We start from the raw sequence: 16,287 nt of genomic DNA on the forward strand, positions 1-16,287 counted from the left end.
TACAAAACACATGCACTGAAAAAATTAGCAAGTACACAGAACTTGCCCAGGAAATAAGGCATCTATGGAGGATGGATAGGGTAGTTATTGTACCTGTTGTTCTTTCCTGTACAGGTGTGATACCACACACACTACACAAAAGCCTGGGAACATTAGAATTGAGTAGAAATACATACATAACACTACAGAAGGCCACTATATTGAATACATGCCACATTGTTAGGAAATTCCTGAATACAGACACTGACACACTTATTTAATTTTAGTTTTGTTTTGGTTGCTATGCCTTGACTCTGATCCGGCATAGTACACAGCCACCGGTTTAAACCGAGTATTACCCACTAAATCCAACATAATAATAATAATAACAATTTACCATATTTACTTGCATATAAGACAAGGTTTTTGTTCATTTTTCACTGCTTCAAAAACCTAGGTTGTCCTAAACATGCGAGCAAAGGATTCTTTTCATTTTTGCAATAATTTTTGTAAGCTATGTGTTTGCATTTTGGATTCTCATCTTCTGGTGTTTATAAACAAAAGTATTTTAACTGGATCATTTGATTCGTTCTCATGTATTGTCAGGAGTAAAGATGAATAGCAATAGGAAAAGCAAAGCTTTTCAATTTGAATTTCAGATTGAAACTTCAAAATCACACGGGAGCGTGATATAAGTTTTAATTCATTCCCATGTGAAAACAGATGATTATTTGGAAATCAGAATTTGAACAAACTCATAAGTGTAATCGATGAAGAGTGAATTCAATTGTTAAGAATTGGCAGAAAAGGTTCCCAATTGTCCAGCTTTACATGAACAAATTATGTTGTAGATTTTATAAGATTTTTCCTTGAAGTTTAAAATACCAGTAATTTTTGCAGGACAATGTGTGCATTTACATGCATTTGATATTTTATTTGTGATTAAATGAAATAAAATTAGAATTTTATTAATAAATCTAATTTTCATTGTTTTGATCTTTAAAGTCACACCTCATCCTATATGCTAGTAAATATGGTACCACAAAAGACCAGACATCACACTCATTGACAAACACAATAAAATCACATATATTATAGACAAATCCATTCCAAACACTCACAATGTACAAAACACATGCACTGAAAAAAATCAGCAAATAAGACATCTGTGGAGGATGGATAGGGTTCTAATTGTATCTGTCATTCTCTTCTCTACAGGTGTCATACCACACACACTACACAAAAGCCTGGGAACATTACAATTGAATAGAAACACATACATCACACTACAGAAGGCCACTATATTGAATACATGTCATATTGTTAGGAAATTCCTGAATACAGACACACACGCTGACACAGTTATTTAATTTTTGTCTTGTTATGGTTGCTATGTCTTGACTTTGATCTGGCATAGTATACAGCAACCAGTGTCAACTGAGTATAACCCACTAAATCTGTAATAATAATTATTGCTGTTGAAACTATTAGATGACTTGAATGACTGTTGATCACCATTGTTCTCTCATTTTGAAACATTTTCACTTACTTGCAATTTTTCTTTAACTGAATTTTTCTTCATATTATATTAACATTTTTCTGAAACTGAACACATTTCACTCCTTCTTATGAAAATCTGAACTCAGCACATTCTTCACTAGCAATGCAAATGAAAAATAAAATCAATCAAGATTTTACTCAACTTTTGTAATCAACTTAAATCAGATTGAATCTATTCTAACTTGCATAACATAAAAATAGCATAGCCTTTGCAATCATTTTCTGATATAGTTATTTTACACATAAATTGTCTTTATTTTTTTATTTAACTTTATACGTTTTTGTTATATGGTTATATTATTACATTTTTATGATTTATTATATTATAGGTACTTGCCACTGATATGTCTAAACATATGAGTCTACTAGCAGATCTTAAAACAATGGTAGAAACTAAAAAAGTAGCAGGATCAGGTGTATTGCTTTTAGATAATTATACTGAAAGGATTCAGGTTAGATACTTCAATTTTTTTTTTTAAATTTGAAATAATTGTTTTGGATTTAATTAACTAATGACCTAAAGCCAAATTATTTAAGACTCTGTGGTAATTATTAAATAATCTAATTATGTAACGTGGCTTGCAGTTATAGTTGATAATCTAGCTTTAGGTCTTTAGTTAATTGAATAACAGACTATATGATTTGTTTTTATATTTGGATTTAGTTACAATAATTTTTAATTACATAAACATTAATATGTTATCTTAAATATATAAATTGAACAACAGTCCAATTTTCATTAATATTACATATATAACTTTGAGAATTTAATTNTACATTCACATAAAGTTAAATATTTTTAGAAACTTGTCAAAATTCATCAACAAAATCAAAATTAACATTTTGTGTGTAAAGAGAGATTTGCAATATTTTCTCTTATTAGAACTAGGGCTGTGGAATCAGTAAACAAAACCTCTGACTCCAACTCTTCAGTTTTTAAATCTTCAACTCTAACTTCTTCATCAAAGCCCAATGCTTTAATAATAGTAAACATACTAAAATGGTAAATAATATCTTAAACATTTTGTCACCACCATGTAAATCTTCAGGCTACTTTTTAGATTTATAACCTATATTTATAAATAGTATGTAATGGAATAGTTGAACATTAAACATATTTTAAAAATACTTTTTAAATTATATTTTTCATTAATATTACATATATAACTTTGAGAATTTAATTTTTATTATGTTGTAAAAGCTTGGTATTAACTGTTGATTAACAGTTTTACTTTCCTGGCTGTTATAGAATATAGCAGGAAAAGTATGGTGATTAATCAACCCCCTTTTTTTGCATTTCTCAATGTTTTAATGCTCTAGGAGCCGAAAAATGTAAAAAAAAAACCCTTACGAAATTGTGTTTTTATTTTGCATTGTATCTCAGGACTGAATGAATCAAAAGTTTTAAAACTTAACAATTTTATTTCTCTGTATGTGTCATTGATGCTATTAAATTTAGGTAATTAATTAAAATTCAAGGAGTTGGAGAGATAGAAGGGGATCATATGTCCTATCTTAAATGAGGTCAAACTTAATGAAAGTTTTAATCCCTATTAGCATTTATAATTGGGCTGCAATTTGAAAAATTGCCCACTGTTGTCCTGATGTGACAATATTGTCACATCAGGACAACATTTGTCTGTGTTTTCCTTAATCTCGAAAATGGTGTTGGACAGGTGAAAGTTGAGACTAGATATGGAAAGTTTAGGGGTAGGATGCCCTGATTAACTATACACAAATTTCAGGTCTAGACCAAAAGTTACATAATTTTAATTCAAAAATTTTTTTCAGAATGGAGTAACATGGATGACTAGCATGACACTGTTGTTTTCAGGAAAAGTATGATGTACAGGAGTAAGATACTACTAATTTGAGATTGAGAGCATATATTTTAAATTAAATTTATTAAATAAATTTTATTCAAATATAATATGAAATACTTTAGCTTTTTATGTTCTTTATCTTCTTTGTATTACATGCGTTTTAAAAATTAATACTGAACAAGTTAAATGTGTTAATAATAAGAAACAATGTATTGTTTTGTTAGTTTCTTATGTTATGAATCAATGAATGGTGTCAATAACTTATTTTTATAGTTTCTATAAAATAAAAATTTAATAATAAAATATTTTCAAGATAAAAACAAATCTTTGGTAAGAGCATAATGTAAATCTTTTGGAACTATTGACTTGATATTGCTATGTAAATACTATAATTGTTTTATGTAATATTAATATATTAATTGGAGAAGAGAGGCTAAATTAAAATTAACATTTTAGTTATGCAGAGAAAATTGAATTGTTGGTCAAATCTTTTAGAGACAATATCTTCTTGGGCCAAAAAAATTTATTTTAATTATTTCCATTCTAGATTTATTCTGAATCTAATACCAAATAAAATATTTTGATTCTCTTTTGAAAAGTACTTTTAATTTTAAAATCATGTGTTTTCATATATATTATTTTTGCATAAAATTCAAATGTAATTAAAATTGTATATACTGTTTATGTAATTACATGATAAAGTAACAAGCTATGAAAATAATAATATTAGTAAACATCACACATATAACCAATATCCAGCAAGAAATTTCAAGAAAGCAGACATTTTCAACTGTTTTTAATGGACATCATAAAATGTATGAAGACATTTGCTTTCTTATTAGTTATATGTGCAGTATTTATTTACATATAACCAGTTTTTATTACAGTAATTCAATTTATAGTAGTATTAGTAATTTATTACTTGTTTAAATCATAATATTTTATGAATAATTAACAACAATTATTCAAAAAATTGAATATATAAAATTTATAAGCAAAACATGTCTTTCAAGATGTGAAATATTAAGTAAGAAGTTAATTTTAAAAATAAAGTTAAAAAATATTTATTTGTGTTATAGACTGAAATTATATTAAATGTATTTTTCAAATATATTTCAGGTTTTACAAAATATGTTACATTGTGCTGATCTTAGTAATCCTACTAAACCTCTGAAATTATATCAAAAATGGGTTGATTTGATAATGGAGGAATTCTTCCAACAAGGAGATAAAGAAAGAGAAGAAGGAATGGACATCAGTCCCATGTGTGATAGAAATACTGCAACTGTTGAAANTTTTTTTCAGAATGGAGTAACATGGATGACTAGCATGACACTGTTGTTTTCAGGAAAAGTATGATGTACAGGAGTAAGATACTACTAATTTGAGATTGAGAGCATATATTTTAAATTAAATTTATTAAAAATATGATTAAAAATTGCAGCCTGACATTGTGATGATGCCATAATAATTTTTCCTCATTTCTTTTAAAAACTCATTTCTACCCGAAAATAAGCCTTTTTTTTCTTTTATATAATAATTAATTAATGATATGAGATATTAAAAAATAATTTTTATAACAAACAAATGATGCTATACATAACTTTGTAAATTGTAAGTGCCAGAAAAGTCATGCAAGAGCTCTTGCCAGTTTTTTTGAAGCTTCTTTGTTTCTTCAGATTGTTGTTTCTTATTATATTCATTCTTTTCTAATTAGAACATTAAATAAAAATTTTTTCAGCTAAAGCAGATTTCTGGATCAGTGGCTATATCATGTTTAAGCTTATATGCATCTTAATTTGATGATGTTGATGTTATGACATATTTCTAACTTAAATATAATTTTATAATATAATCAAAATGGGTTAATAATAATAATACAGTAGAGCATGAATTATCCGAATCAATTGGGGACTAGGGTTGTTCAGAAAATCGATTTTTCGGATAACCGATTATGTACGAAAAAATATATTAACCTATTCCATTTTGAAATTTGTTCAAATCCTGTCACGTCCTTAAATAGCCTCTCATGGTCGTGCCAGTGCTGCCAGCTAAAACATGCACACCAACAAAAATAATAATGGAGTAGCCCAAGACATAGCCAAAGATTTCAGTGCCACAGCACTAGCAAAAATTTAAATTTGCTGGCTGGAAAACTTTCAGTTAATTGACTTTTCAGTTGATCGACATTTAGATAATCAATGCTCTACTGTGATGATGATGATGATGATGATGATAAGCGCAGACCCCAAACAGTTAGGAGTTGAAAGATGAAATTTGGTACACAGTTAGGGTACATCATGAGAAAATACACTAAGAAGGGATTTTTTTCAAAATTCCCCAGTGGGGGAGGAAAGGGTTATGGCTTACCCTGAAAAATTTGGCTTCAACTGTATTATTTAAATTGGATTTTGCATTTTTGCAGGAAATTGAACATATTTTTAGACTCATCTAAAAATTCATCTAATTAGTCTTGGAAGAGGGGGGACCCAATCCTTGGGTAAGATCAGCTATAATCTAATAATCTTAATCTTTGCTATTGTTACTTTTTTCCAAGCAATGTCAGGCTCATCTGTTAGTTTAATATAATTTTAATGGCATAATTACCTCTGAATAGAAGTTTGTGGTAATTTGAAATAACATCTGAAGAGAAAGCAAAGAAATAGCAACACTCTTAATTAAAAGTTAATATTTGACTCTCCTGTAACATTGTATGATCAATGGCCAAAGCAGTTAAAGCATCACTCTATTGCTCTGGAGACCTAGGAACAACATAATTTTTCACAGATAATCTGTCCTGGATATAAGAGTACAGTATATCCCTTACTACATTGCTGCTCCTATTGTGAGCCTGGCTGATGAGAAAGAAATCCCTTTTAGGGCCCTTAGAGCAAAAAGCGTTAAAAATGGTAGAACACTCCTGTAACATAAGATTGAAAATTTTGAGGTTTTTTGGAACTGGAACTAAGATGTTGTGAAATGGCCAAATTTAGCATTTGAGATTAATATGTAAATTATAATTATTATTTAAATTTTAAAACTATATAAAAAGTTATACATTCTTTAAATCTGATCTATATCTTTAATTATCTTATATAAAGTATTTTTAAATTTACTTACCTTTCATAATTGGGAGCTTATTATAAATGAATATTCTAACAGCAAATCAGAATATTTTGACGTATGATTTACATTCTTTAAAAAAATTTTTAACCTCAGAATTCAGTTTTTATATTATAAATCATTTTTATCATATAGTATATTAAAGTATTTCTTTAAATTTTAAATATGTACTTAAATATCGAATAAATACATCAGTGAATGTCTTATATCTAAAACTTTAATGTCATTTATATAAATGAATAACGTTCCGAATTTTTTATATACTTATTTTTTTATTTAGATGTGATGCAATACATTGATATATTACTTCACAATTTTTAATGCTTTTAATATTTAAATTTTGTAAGCAATTCTGATATGAAATTGTTTATAAATATTCTAATTATTGGGATTAAACATTCATTTTAATTTGTTTAAATTGAAATTTTATTTTCAAAACATTTCTAAAGTTTTATTAAATGATAGTTCTTTGATACAGGATGTTTTCTTATAAATTAAACATTTACTTTCATCAAGAAAAAAATACACCAATGCTAAATTGATTAAAGGAGTCACTTTTTATTGGATTAAACATTGTTCAGGACTCTTTTGTTCCATCATCAAACTCTAGAATGTTTGAATTAGAAAAGTTGAATAAGAATGTGTGTAAATTTTCATTGAATGTTTAAGAGGAAATTTGTATATCCAAAAAGCTTTAAAAATCAAAAGAAAATTTCTTCTGTATTTTTAAATGTAATATACTGTTACATTAAATATTTGTTTATATGCATATATATGCATTTAATTAATTAATTCATTGCTTTTTAATGTTTCTTAAATATAGTTCTTGTAATGAAAGATCTGTTCTGATAAAATAATTAAAACCAAAAATTTTATTTAAATAAAAATAATAAAATTTTTGTTAAAATTTTTTGTTTTTACTCCTTTAAAAGGAACTTCTAAATTCATTGAAAGAACTACAGTTCTTATAACATCAAATTTTTTTGGAGTCTTGATTATATACAGTAATAATTGTATAAATATAGAACAACTTCAGTAATTCATCACATGTCAGGACTGAAGGTGTGACAGCTTAAAGAAACAGATTAGTGACTATATCAAGTGACTATATTATACAGTTTTATATGTAATTATATATACATATAGATTGTAATAACATAGTTCAACATATAAATTTAATCAAATGAATAATTATTCTCTATTTAAAAAAAAATTTTTTTTTTTTAGTCTTCTGCTATTTTTTGTTCCTTTAGCAAAGCTACATTATACTTCACAACAATAAAAACTGTATGGAGTCTGCTTTGATTTTCAAACCAATTCAATGCATTTGGATAGGATTTGTGCAGCATCTTGATGAGTTTCTACTGTTATTATTGCAAGATTTCATATTCTTTGTTGTCATTAACAATTTTATACTCTTTTAGAACATTGTTAATTAATTCATTTTCGTAACCAGAAATTTGCATAATTAACTCATGTATTGAAGGTAGAATACTGATTTCATTAGATCATAACTTATTCTAATACTTTTGTAAATTCATAGAGGATATTTTATTCCACATTCAGTAATGCATTAAATAGCATTTTTAATATTGAAAATTCTCCAAAACTGTTGAACATAAGTATCTGTTTCCATTATTAAATTTTAGATGAAGTTAAGCTAGAATGCCATTTTGACTTTTTAATTACCCTTGATCCAAAAATCAAAGATGTTATGTTTGCTAGAAGAAAGATACAGTATATGTTATCTTACCATCTTCAGATGAATATGTTGGAACATTATCTATCCATAGAAAAACCTCTGTCATATTCAATTTTGAGATTTTTTTTCTAACAAGCAGGTACAAAGATCATGGGAAACCACTCATTGAATATTATTCTCTCCAGCACTTTTCTGACAGATAACAGATTTATATCCATATTTTTAAAGATATTGTTCTGGCCCTCCTGCATTTGCACATACCATCACAGTAATTCTTTTTCTTACTTTATATCAGTGAGCTGAAGATTCAATGATGCCAAAGTTTCCTAACTTAATCCTGTTTCTGCTTAAGATTTTTTTTATGATCTCTTACAATTTACAAGTGTACTTTGTTATTAAGGCTGTGTTTGCACTTAGTTTCTCCCCTTCAATATGCAGCATCCAAACTCCATGTCAGTTTTTGAATCTACTGATTCATTCCATACTTGTTTAAAACAGCAGGATCAACATTCATTTTCTTATTCAATTTTATAGCTTTTGCTGGGATGACTGGGTCCAGTCAGTGGAATTCCTTCACTTCTTTGCTGATCAAAGCAATGAAATAATATAAGGTCCACTTGGTCATTACTAGAGAATTTCATTGTTTTTCTCTCAGTTATATTCTTATTAGATGCTTCCATCTTACTAGTGTAGTCCTTTTCACTATTTTTTAAGTCATTTTTAGTGGTTCTCACAATTTCATAGTTTTTTGGCAAACTTGTTTTACTTCCACCATTTTTTAGTTGAATAATATGAAATTTTTTTTGGATAAATCTAATGTTACATCTTTTCATTTTCAAGACAATTTAAATATTCATATAATAAAATTTTAAATTGTTATTACATAAAAATAACAAATACATTACAATAAAGAAACAATACATGAAGAATTTTAGTTAAAATAAATGGTTAATAGCAGTTACAAACAAGTGTTAACATATGTTAATAGACAATGACAATGTAATTGGTTAATCAATTATGATGTATTGATGAATAGTCAAGGTGGATATAACCAGTACTATTGACAAAGATGATGGACTAAAGAGTAATCCATCATCTTTAATGACTGTAATGAGATTCTACTCTACAATTATTTTTTGTCAAAATATAATTTAGCTTTGTTTGTTTAAATTGTTTAACATCTTTAATGTAAGATTGGGGTTATGTAACTGCCAGTTTGGGGAATGTAAACTGCCAGTTGGGGAATTGGAATCAAGTCTAAGTTAACTCAAAATTTTTTTGGGATGAAATGAATTGATCCATATGTCATGCTGTTACTAGCTGGCTACTTCATTGTGATCCTAACTAACAATATTAGAAAAACTGTAATTTTAAGAGGTTCCTTGTTCTCAAGATGTAACAGTTTTTATTTCTTTTTTATATAACTTTTTCAGCATTGCGGTATTTTGACTGTTTCAGTATAGTGAAATTTTACTATAATAAATATATTTCAGTAATCCCACAATTTATTTATACTCACAGTTTACTGTAACTACAATTACCAGTGGTTTTAACTGTGAAACATGCAATTAATTTGTTATTCAACTTCTAATTTGAGTCATTAAAGTAAAAATTTAAAGGTTTATCTTAAATTTATCTATGTTTCTAGATTTAGAAGGAATATAGATATATTCAAATTAATCTGAATTTTTAATTAATACTGGGTGTAAGCTTGAAATCAGTTGAGAGACATAGAGGGCTATAAATGTAAGTCTGTTGGTATGACAATATATAAATGTAAGTCAGTTGGTATGACAATTGACTTGTTAAGTGGTCTGAAACTAAAACTAGTCTGGAAGTGAAGATTGGATGGAGGTCCAAATAATGTAATTAATAAAAGGGGTTTGAATTCTGCTAGATCTTTTCTGTCAGAATCTTCTAAATTAATTGATTAAATTTAATTTATATCACTAATTATTAAATTTAATAAAATATGGCAACCAAAATACTTGTCTTTAGGCCAGATTATATTGTTTAATTATTATTAGTTAGCCTTATGAAAGCCCAAATGTAACCCAGCTGTAATAGTTGAATGATGAATATATCATCATTCATATTCTTTTCCACTTGTTTGATGAGTTTTAACAAAATTGAAGAAACTTATAATTAAGCCTCAATTTATAATTTTTGTTGTGATCCTGAAAAAGCTATGAATACAGGAAAATGATAGATGCAAGGACTTATATAAAATAAAAATAAAAACATACAGTCACATATGCCTTTCTGTATTTATTAAATCAAAAAACATATATCAATGATATTTTTTTTCCACTTTCAAATCCAATCCTCATTACTTTTTAAAAAGTCATTGATTTTCATTTTAGTAGTACTGTACTTTTCCTTTTCATACTGAATAATAAACTTTCAATATTCATGATATTTTCTTGATCTCTTTTGGAAAAACTTTGTGTTTTTCCAAAAGATCTGTGACACATACGAAAAATTCTCCACAGATTCTAATATACAAAATGTTTCAGTAAAACTCTGCATTGGTTTGGGTTTGGTTTTATCATCATAGTCACCATCACCTTGTTCCTTCTAGCTTATTGTCTGGCAGGTAAGCTCATTGTGTGCAAAGTCACATAGCTAACTGTACAGAGTCCAAACTGTCACTTAATTGCTGCACCACGTTCTAAAAATAGCTTTTTAGTAAATTGTTTTTTCTTAAAAACAATCACAGTTCTTTGGGATTAAAAATTTTAATATCAATAAATATCAGAAAATGATAAATCAAGAAATGATTTATGTGGGTTTAATTTTCAGAGTTTACATAGGATTTATTTAGGGACACTAGAAATTGAACAAGGTTTCTGGGAAAGCAATACATCTGGGTACTATAGATTGATGTTTCATTGTATTTAAAATTTTCAGTATTTTGCTTACAAATTACTATTCTGTTTGAGTGTCAACAGTTAAAACTCATAAGTAATAAAAATAATTTCACATTTTAATTGAATATATTTCAGAAGAAATATTGGATTCCATTATTAAATATTTATTAAATAAATTTTATTCAAATATAATATGAAATACTTTAGCTTTTTATGTTCTTTATCTTCTTTGTATTACATGCATTTTAAAAATTAATACTGAACAAGTTAAATGTGTTAATAACAAGAAACAATGTATTGTTTTGTTAGTTTCTTATGTTATGAATCAATGAATGGTGTCAATAACTTATTTTTATAGTTTCTATAAAATAAAAATTTAATAATAAAATATTTTCAAGATAAAAACAAATCTTTGGTAAGAGCATAATGTAAATCTTTTGGAACTATTGACTTGATATTGCTATGTAAATACTATAATTGTTTTATGTAATATTAATATATTAATTGGAGAAGAGAGGCTAAATTAAAATTAACATTTTAGTTATGCAGAGAAAATTGAATTGTTGGTCAAATCTTTTAGAGACAATATCTTCTTGGGCCAAAAAAATTTATTTTAATTATTTCCATTCTAGATTTATTCTGAATCTAATACCAAATAAAATATTTTGATTCTCTTTTGAAAAGTACTTTTAATTTTAAAATCATGTGTTTTCATATATATTATTTTTGCATAAAATTCAAATGTAATTAAAATTGTATATACTGTTTATGTAATTACATGATAAAGTAACAAGCTATGAAAATAATAATATTAGTAAACATCACACATATAACCAATATCCAGCAAGAAATTTCAAGAAAGCAGACATTTTCAACTGTTTTTAATGGACATCATAAAATGTATGAAGACATTTGCTTTCTTATTAGTTATATGTGCAGTATTTATTTACATATAACCAGTTTTTATTACAGTAATTCAATTTATAGTAGTATTAGTAATTTATTACTTGTTTAAATCATAATATTTTATGAATAATTAACAACAATTATTCAAAAAATTGAATATATAAAATTTATAAGCAAAACATGTCTTTCAAGATGTGAAATATTAAGTAAGAAGTTAATTTTAAAAATAAAGTTAAAAAATATTTATTTGTGTTATAGACTGAAATTATATTAAATGTATTTTTCAAATATATTTCAGGTTTTACAAAATATGTTACATTGTGCTGATCTTAGTAATCCTACTAAACCTCTGAAATTATATCAAAAATGGGTTGATTTGATAATGGAGGAATTCTTCCAACAAGGAGATAAAGAAAGAGAAGAAGGAATGGACATCAGTCCCATGTGTGATAGAAATACTGCAACTGTTGAAAAAACTCAGGTAATATGGGATTGTAACTTTATTATATATTATTTAAGATTGACAAATTGTTGCAATGCAGATTCCTCCGCTTTACAAACATATTGCATTCTTAAAAACTTAGCATAAGACAAATTTTTGTAAATCAAAGATGTAATCAATATTGATTTCAATGGAGAAATCATTTAAGCATTCCTTAGTTCCTCAGAAATCCACCCAATTTTGTTAAAATATAACAAAAAGGTATGAAAACTTAACATTACACAAGCAAATAAGCAAATATAAAAATAAAAAATACTAAATATAATATGAATAAAATTAATGTAAATTTTATTTGAATTAATATAAATTAAAACTTACAAAATGAAGTTATGCCTTTATCACAATTTAAGTTTTAAAGCTAGGTTTGTAACTTCTGAGAAGAGTGCAAGCTCTATGTAGATGCAGGAATTTGAAAGTTGCCTTTATTATTTCTTGCATCCACAAAAATTTTTTTTTCTGGATTCTTCATAGGAGAGAAAAGATGATATGATTTTCTTTGTATCTGCAAATTTTGGTAAACATTCATAAGGCAGGGGGACCTGTGTTACTAATCATTAGAAAATAACATTAATTGCATATGATAAATATTTGGAGAGTCATTACAGTTTAAAATATGCAGCTTCATAGTGACCTTTTTTTTTATTATTATTCAAAATAATTGAGACTGCTAGTTTTATATGATTTTAAAACAGATATGCATAGTACTATACAAACAAAACCAAATAAGGACACACATTAAAATAAAGACCATAATAAAAGTTTTGTCTTTTTAGCTTATCATTGTGATAAACATAAGTGTCAAGGGAAGGGGATGAGATAAGGGAAATGAATGGGATACTCAGATTTCACCCTATTAATAATTAAGAAAAATCCCACTTGTTATTAATTATTATTCTTAATTACATAACAATTAATTATTATTACACTTATATATTAATTCAGTTAACTTAATTATCACAAAATGTGAAGGGGATGATGTCAAAGGAATTGAGTGGTATGTCTAGGTTTTATGCTAGCGTATATTTCCACAGGGTCCTAGAGAGTTAGTATGAAAAATTTGGTGCAAATATGTCAAAGGGTGTAGAATTATAGAACGTTAGAATAAATTATTATTGGCATATTTGTTCTTTATATAAAAAGTATATTGACAGTCAAAACTTTCTCTTATACATGTGGCGTATGCTAAGCAAGTCCAGAGAATTTGCCCATCTAGAAGACAGACAGACTAAAATTCTAAATATCAATAACTGTTTTTTTTATTAAAAACATACTAAGATTTTTTTAATGTAAAATTTATTTTATCTTAACATTTGACTGCCATAATTTTAATTAACATTAAACTCTAAAAATAATTTCTTTGACTTTAACCCAAACAGTTTTTGTTTGAAATTTTTTTTTGTCATTTTGTGCAGCTTATTAACTATACTAATTTAACTAATTAATCCAATCTGTTTAACTATAAATATATTTTTCAGGTGGGTTTTATTGACTACATTGTTCATCCCTTGTGGGAAACTTGGGCTGATTTAGTAAATCCTGCTGCTCAAGATATCTTGGATACATTGGAAGAAAATCGAGATTGGTATCAAAATATGATTCCTATAAGTCCAACTAACAGTATGATTGAAATTTCTCATGAAGATGGAGATAGTGATGCAGGATCACAACATGATCTTGTAGCTGCAGCTGAAAAAATCAAATTCCACATCACAGCTGATGATCTGGAGGATGATGAAGATGAAGATGAAGATGGTGATTGTGGTTAAATCGCATGCTTTCCAACAAAATTAGATCATATTCAAAGGAGTTCTTTCTAGTCCTGTAATCAGTCCCGTGGGGTAAAGGGACATCAACTTTAAAACAATCTTGCCCGAGCCCAGAATTAATATTATAGAAAGTATTTAGATCAGTATAGAGAAAAAAATCAATTCTCTGCATGTTGTCGTTTGTAAAATAGTTCTCCCAAATGTGGTGCTTTATCAATATTGTGATCATTGTCATCGTCATCAAATATTCAACATTGTACAAAATTTAGTATTGTTGATAATTTGCTCAGGCATAGTGCCATGATTTTATTCTTTGTCAGTCATAATTTAGAAATTTATTTTGAGGGGGAAAAAAGCTTGAAAAATAGTTCATCTTTCTGTAGATAAAGTTTTTATTGAGGCTATATTTATACAAAATACTCATAAGGATTTGTGAATGTGAGCTGCTATGTAAAGACTATTTAGATATGCTTTAAGAGTGATTTATACCTCTCAAAACACTTGCAGAATATCAAAATGTACAATCACAACAAATCCCTTAATATATATATTTATAATGTCAGTGGTGAATATTACCCTGGCTGATGTTCATATTGTTATATGAAATGCATTTTGGTTAAATTTTATAAATGATAAATATAATTTGAGAAAAAAATATCCAGTTATAAAGTTGAAAATGTTTATAAGATTTTGTTCCTGATCAGACCTTCCATATTTTGTTTAATATTTTAAACACTTCATTTGTTTCATTTTTTCATTTCTTTTATTCTTTTACAGATTTCCTTTTCTTGATATGCAATAATAAAATATTGCTTAGTGTTTTAACATTGAAAAATATTTATAATGTATGTACAGTTCATGTCTTCAATATGTACAGTCTGTAGATAATATAATCAAATATTTAAAGTTCTCCACAGTTTGAACTGTGGATGTATTACACATTAAGCAATAAGATAGTTAAATTTTCTTGTTTTGTATAAATTTATTTTGGATTGAAAATCCTTAAGCATTTTTTTTTCTACAGTTTTATGAAAAGGAAAACGTAATTGTTAATTGTGGTTGTGATTTTATTTCCTTTTAATTCAGCCAGTTCCTCAATTGAGAAAAAAACAAAATGGCCAGAAATTAAATAAAATGTTTTATTGTTCTGAATGTTTTATTGTTCTTAATGCATACACACTCTAAAATGGTAAAAAGTACAATTATGAAAATTAACAAATTTACCATCAAATAGAATTTATAAATAGATTGAAGAAACAAAATATACAGGGTTACATCTCAATAACCCATTATTTATTAATGTTTAAAAATAACTTTTAGTCAGTGTTCAAGATTATCAAATCGTCTAAAGAACTACGTGACCCCAGTGGGGTGGAAATTTCAATTGGAACCCTATCAAAACAACATATTTGGATTCTATGCTTAAAAAAACAGCTTTTAGTCGGAATTTTTTCTTAAATATTTTTAAAAATCCTTGTAAAGCAACGGTTGACAAATTAATACAAAAATCAATTCGAATTTTTCTGTATCCAAATAGCTTAGCTCACACAATTGGATTTTTTTGTGTGTGTGTGTGGGGAAATACAATAAGGTACGAGTGTTGTTCAGTTCCAACAGCCAAAGAAGATAGGAGAATAAAATAGCCTGTGCATCAATCACACCTACATTGTTAGCATTTATTCAAATAAATTATGTAATGACACTAAATAAATGCTTGATAGTATGCCCTACGTGCTGTTTTACAAACTGATTAAAATGTTAAAAAGTTGCGCTGCATCATTATTATTAATGACAAAAAGCAGGAATGTAATCTTGTATTTTGTTTAATTGCGAAATGTTTACGAATTTAAATACAGAAAGAAGGCCTTTATCGTTTGCGCATATTTGACGTCACGTCCGGTTTATCAGCTTTCAGTAATTCTTCAGTTTTGTAACGATTCTCGCTGCAGCCAAATTTTTTCACCAACAGAATAATTTTCTATTTATAGTTCGACCAAATTAATAACAATTTAAAAATAAAACAGATATTAGTAAACTCTCCTGTACGCGTATAAGA

General features: G+C 27.0%; 1 protein-coding gene across 1 annotated transcript in view; it reads left to right on the forward strand.

Moving 5' to 3' along the window:
- Positions 1–16,287, forward strand: part of LOC111621663 (cAMP-specific 3',5'-cyclic phosphodiesterase, isoforms N/G-like) — a 68,633-nt gene extending 52,346 nt beyond the window's left edge. The window contains exons 12-14 of the mRNA XM_023363865.1: positions 1,869–1,991; positions 12,262–12,444; positions 13,941–16,287. Of these exons, the coding sequence (XP_023219633.1) occupies positions 1,869–1,991; positions 12,262–12,444; positions 13,941–14,231 (597 nt within the window). The 3' untranslated portion in view covers positions 14,232–16,287. The remainder of the gene's footprint in view (positions 1–1,868; positions 1,992–12,261; positions 12,445–13,940) is intronic.

This window comes from Centruroides sculpturatus, unplaced genomic scaffold (assembly GCF_000671375.1).
Source record: "Centruroides sculpturatus isolate CEXI.00-Female unplaced genomic scaffold, Cexi_2.0 scaffold254, whole genome shotgun sequence".
NCBI classification, from domain to species: domain Eukaryota; kingdom Metazoa; phylum Arthropoda; class Arachnida; order Scorpiones; family Buthidae; genus Centruroides; species Centruroides sculpturatus.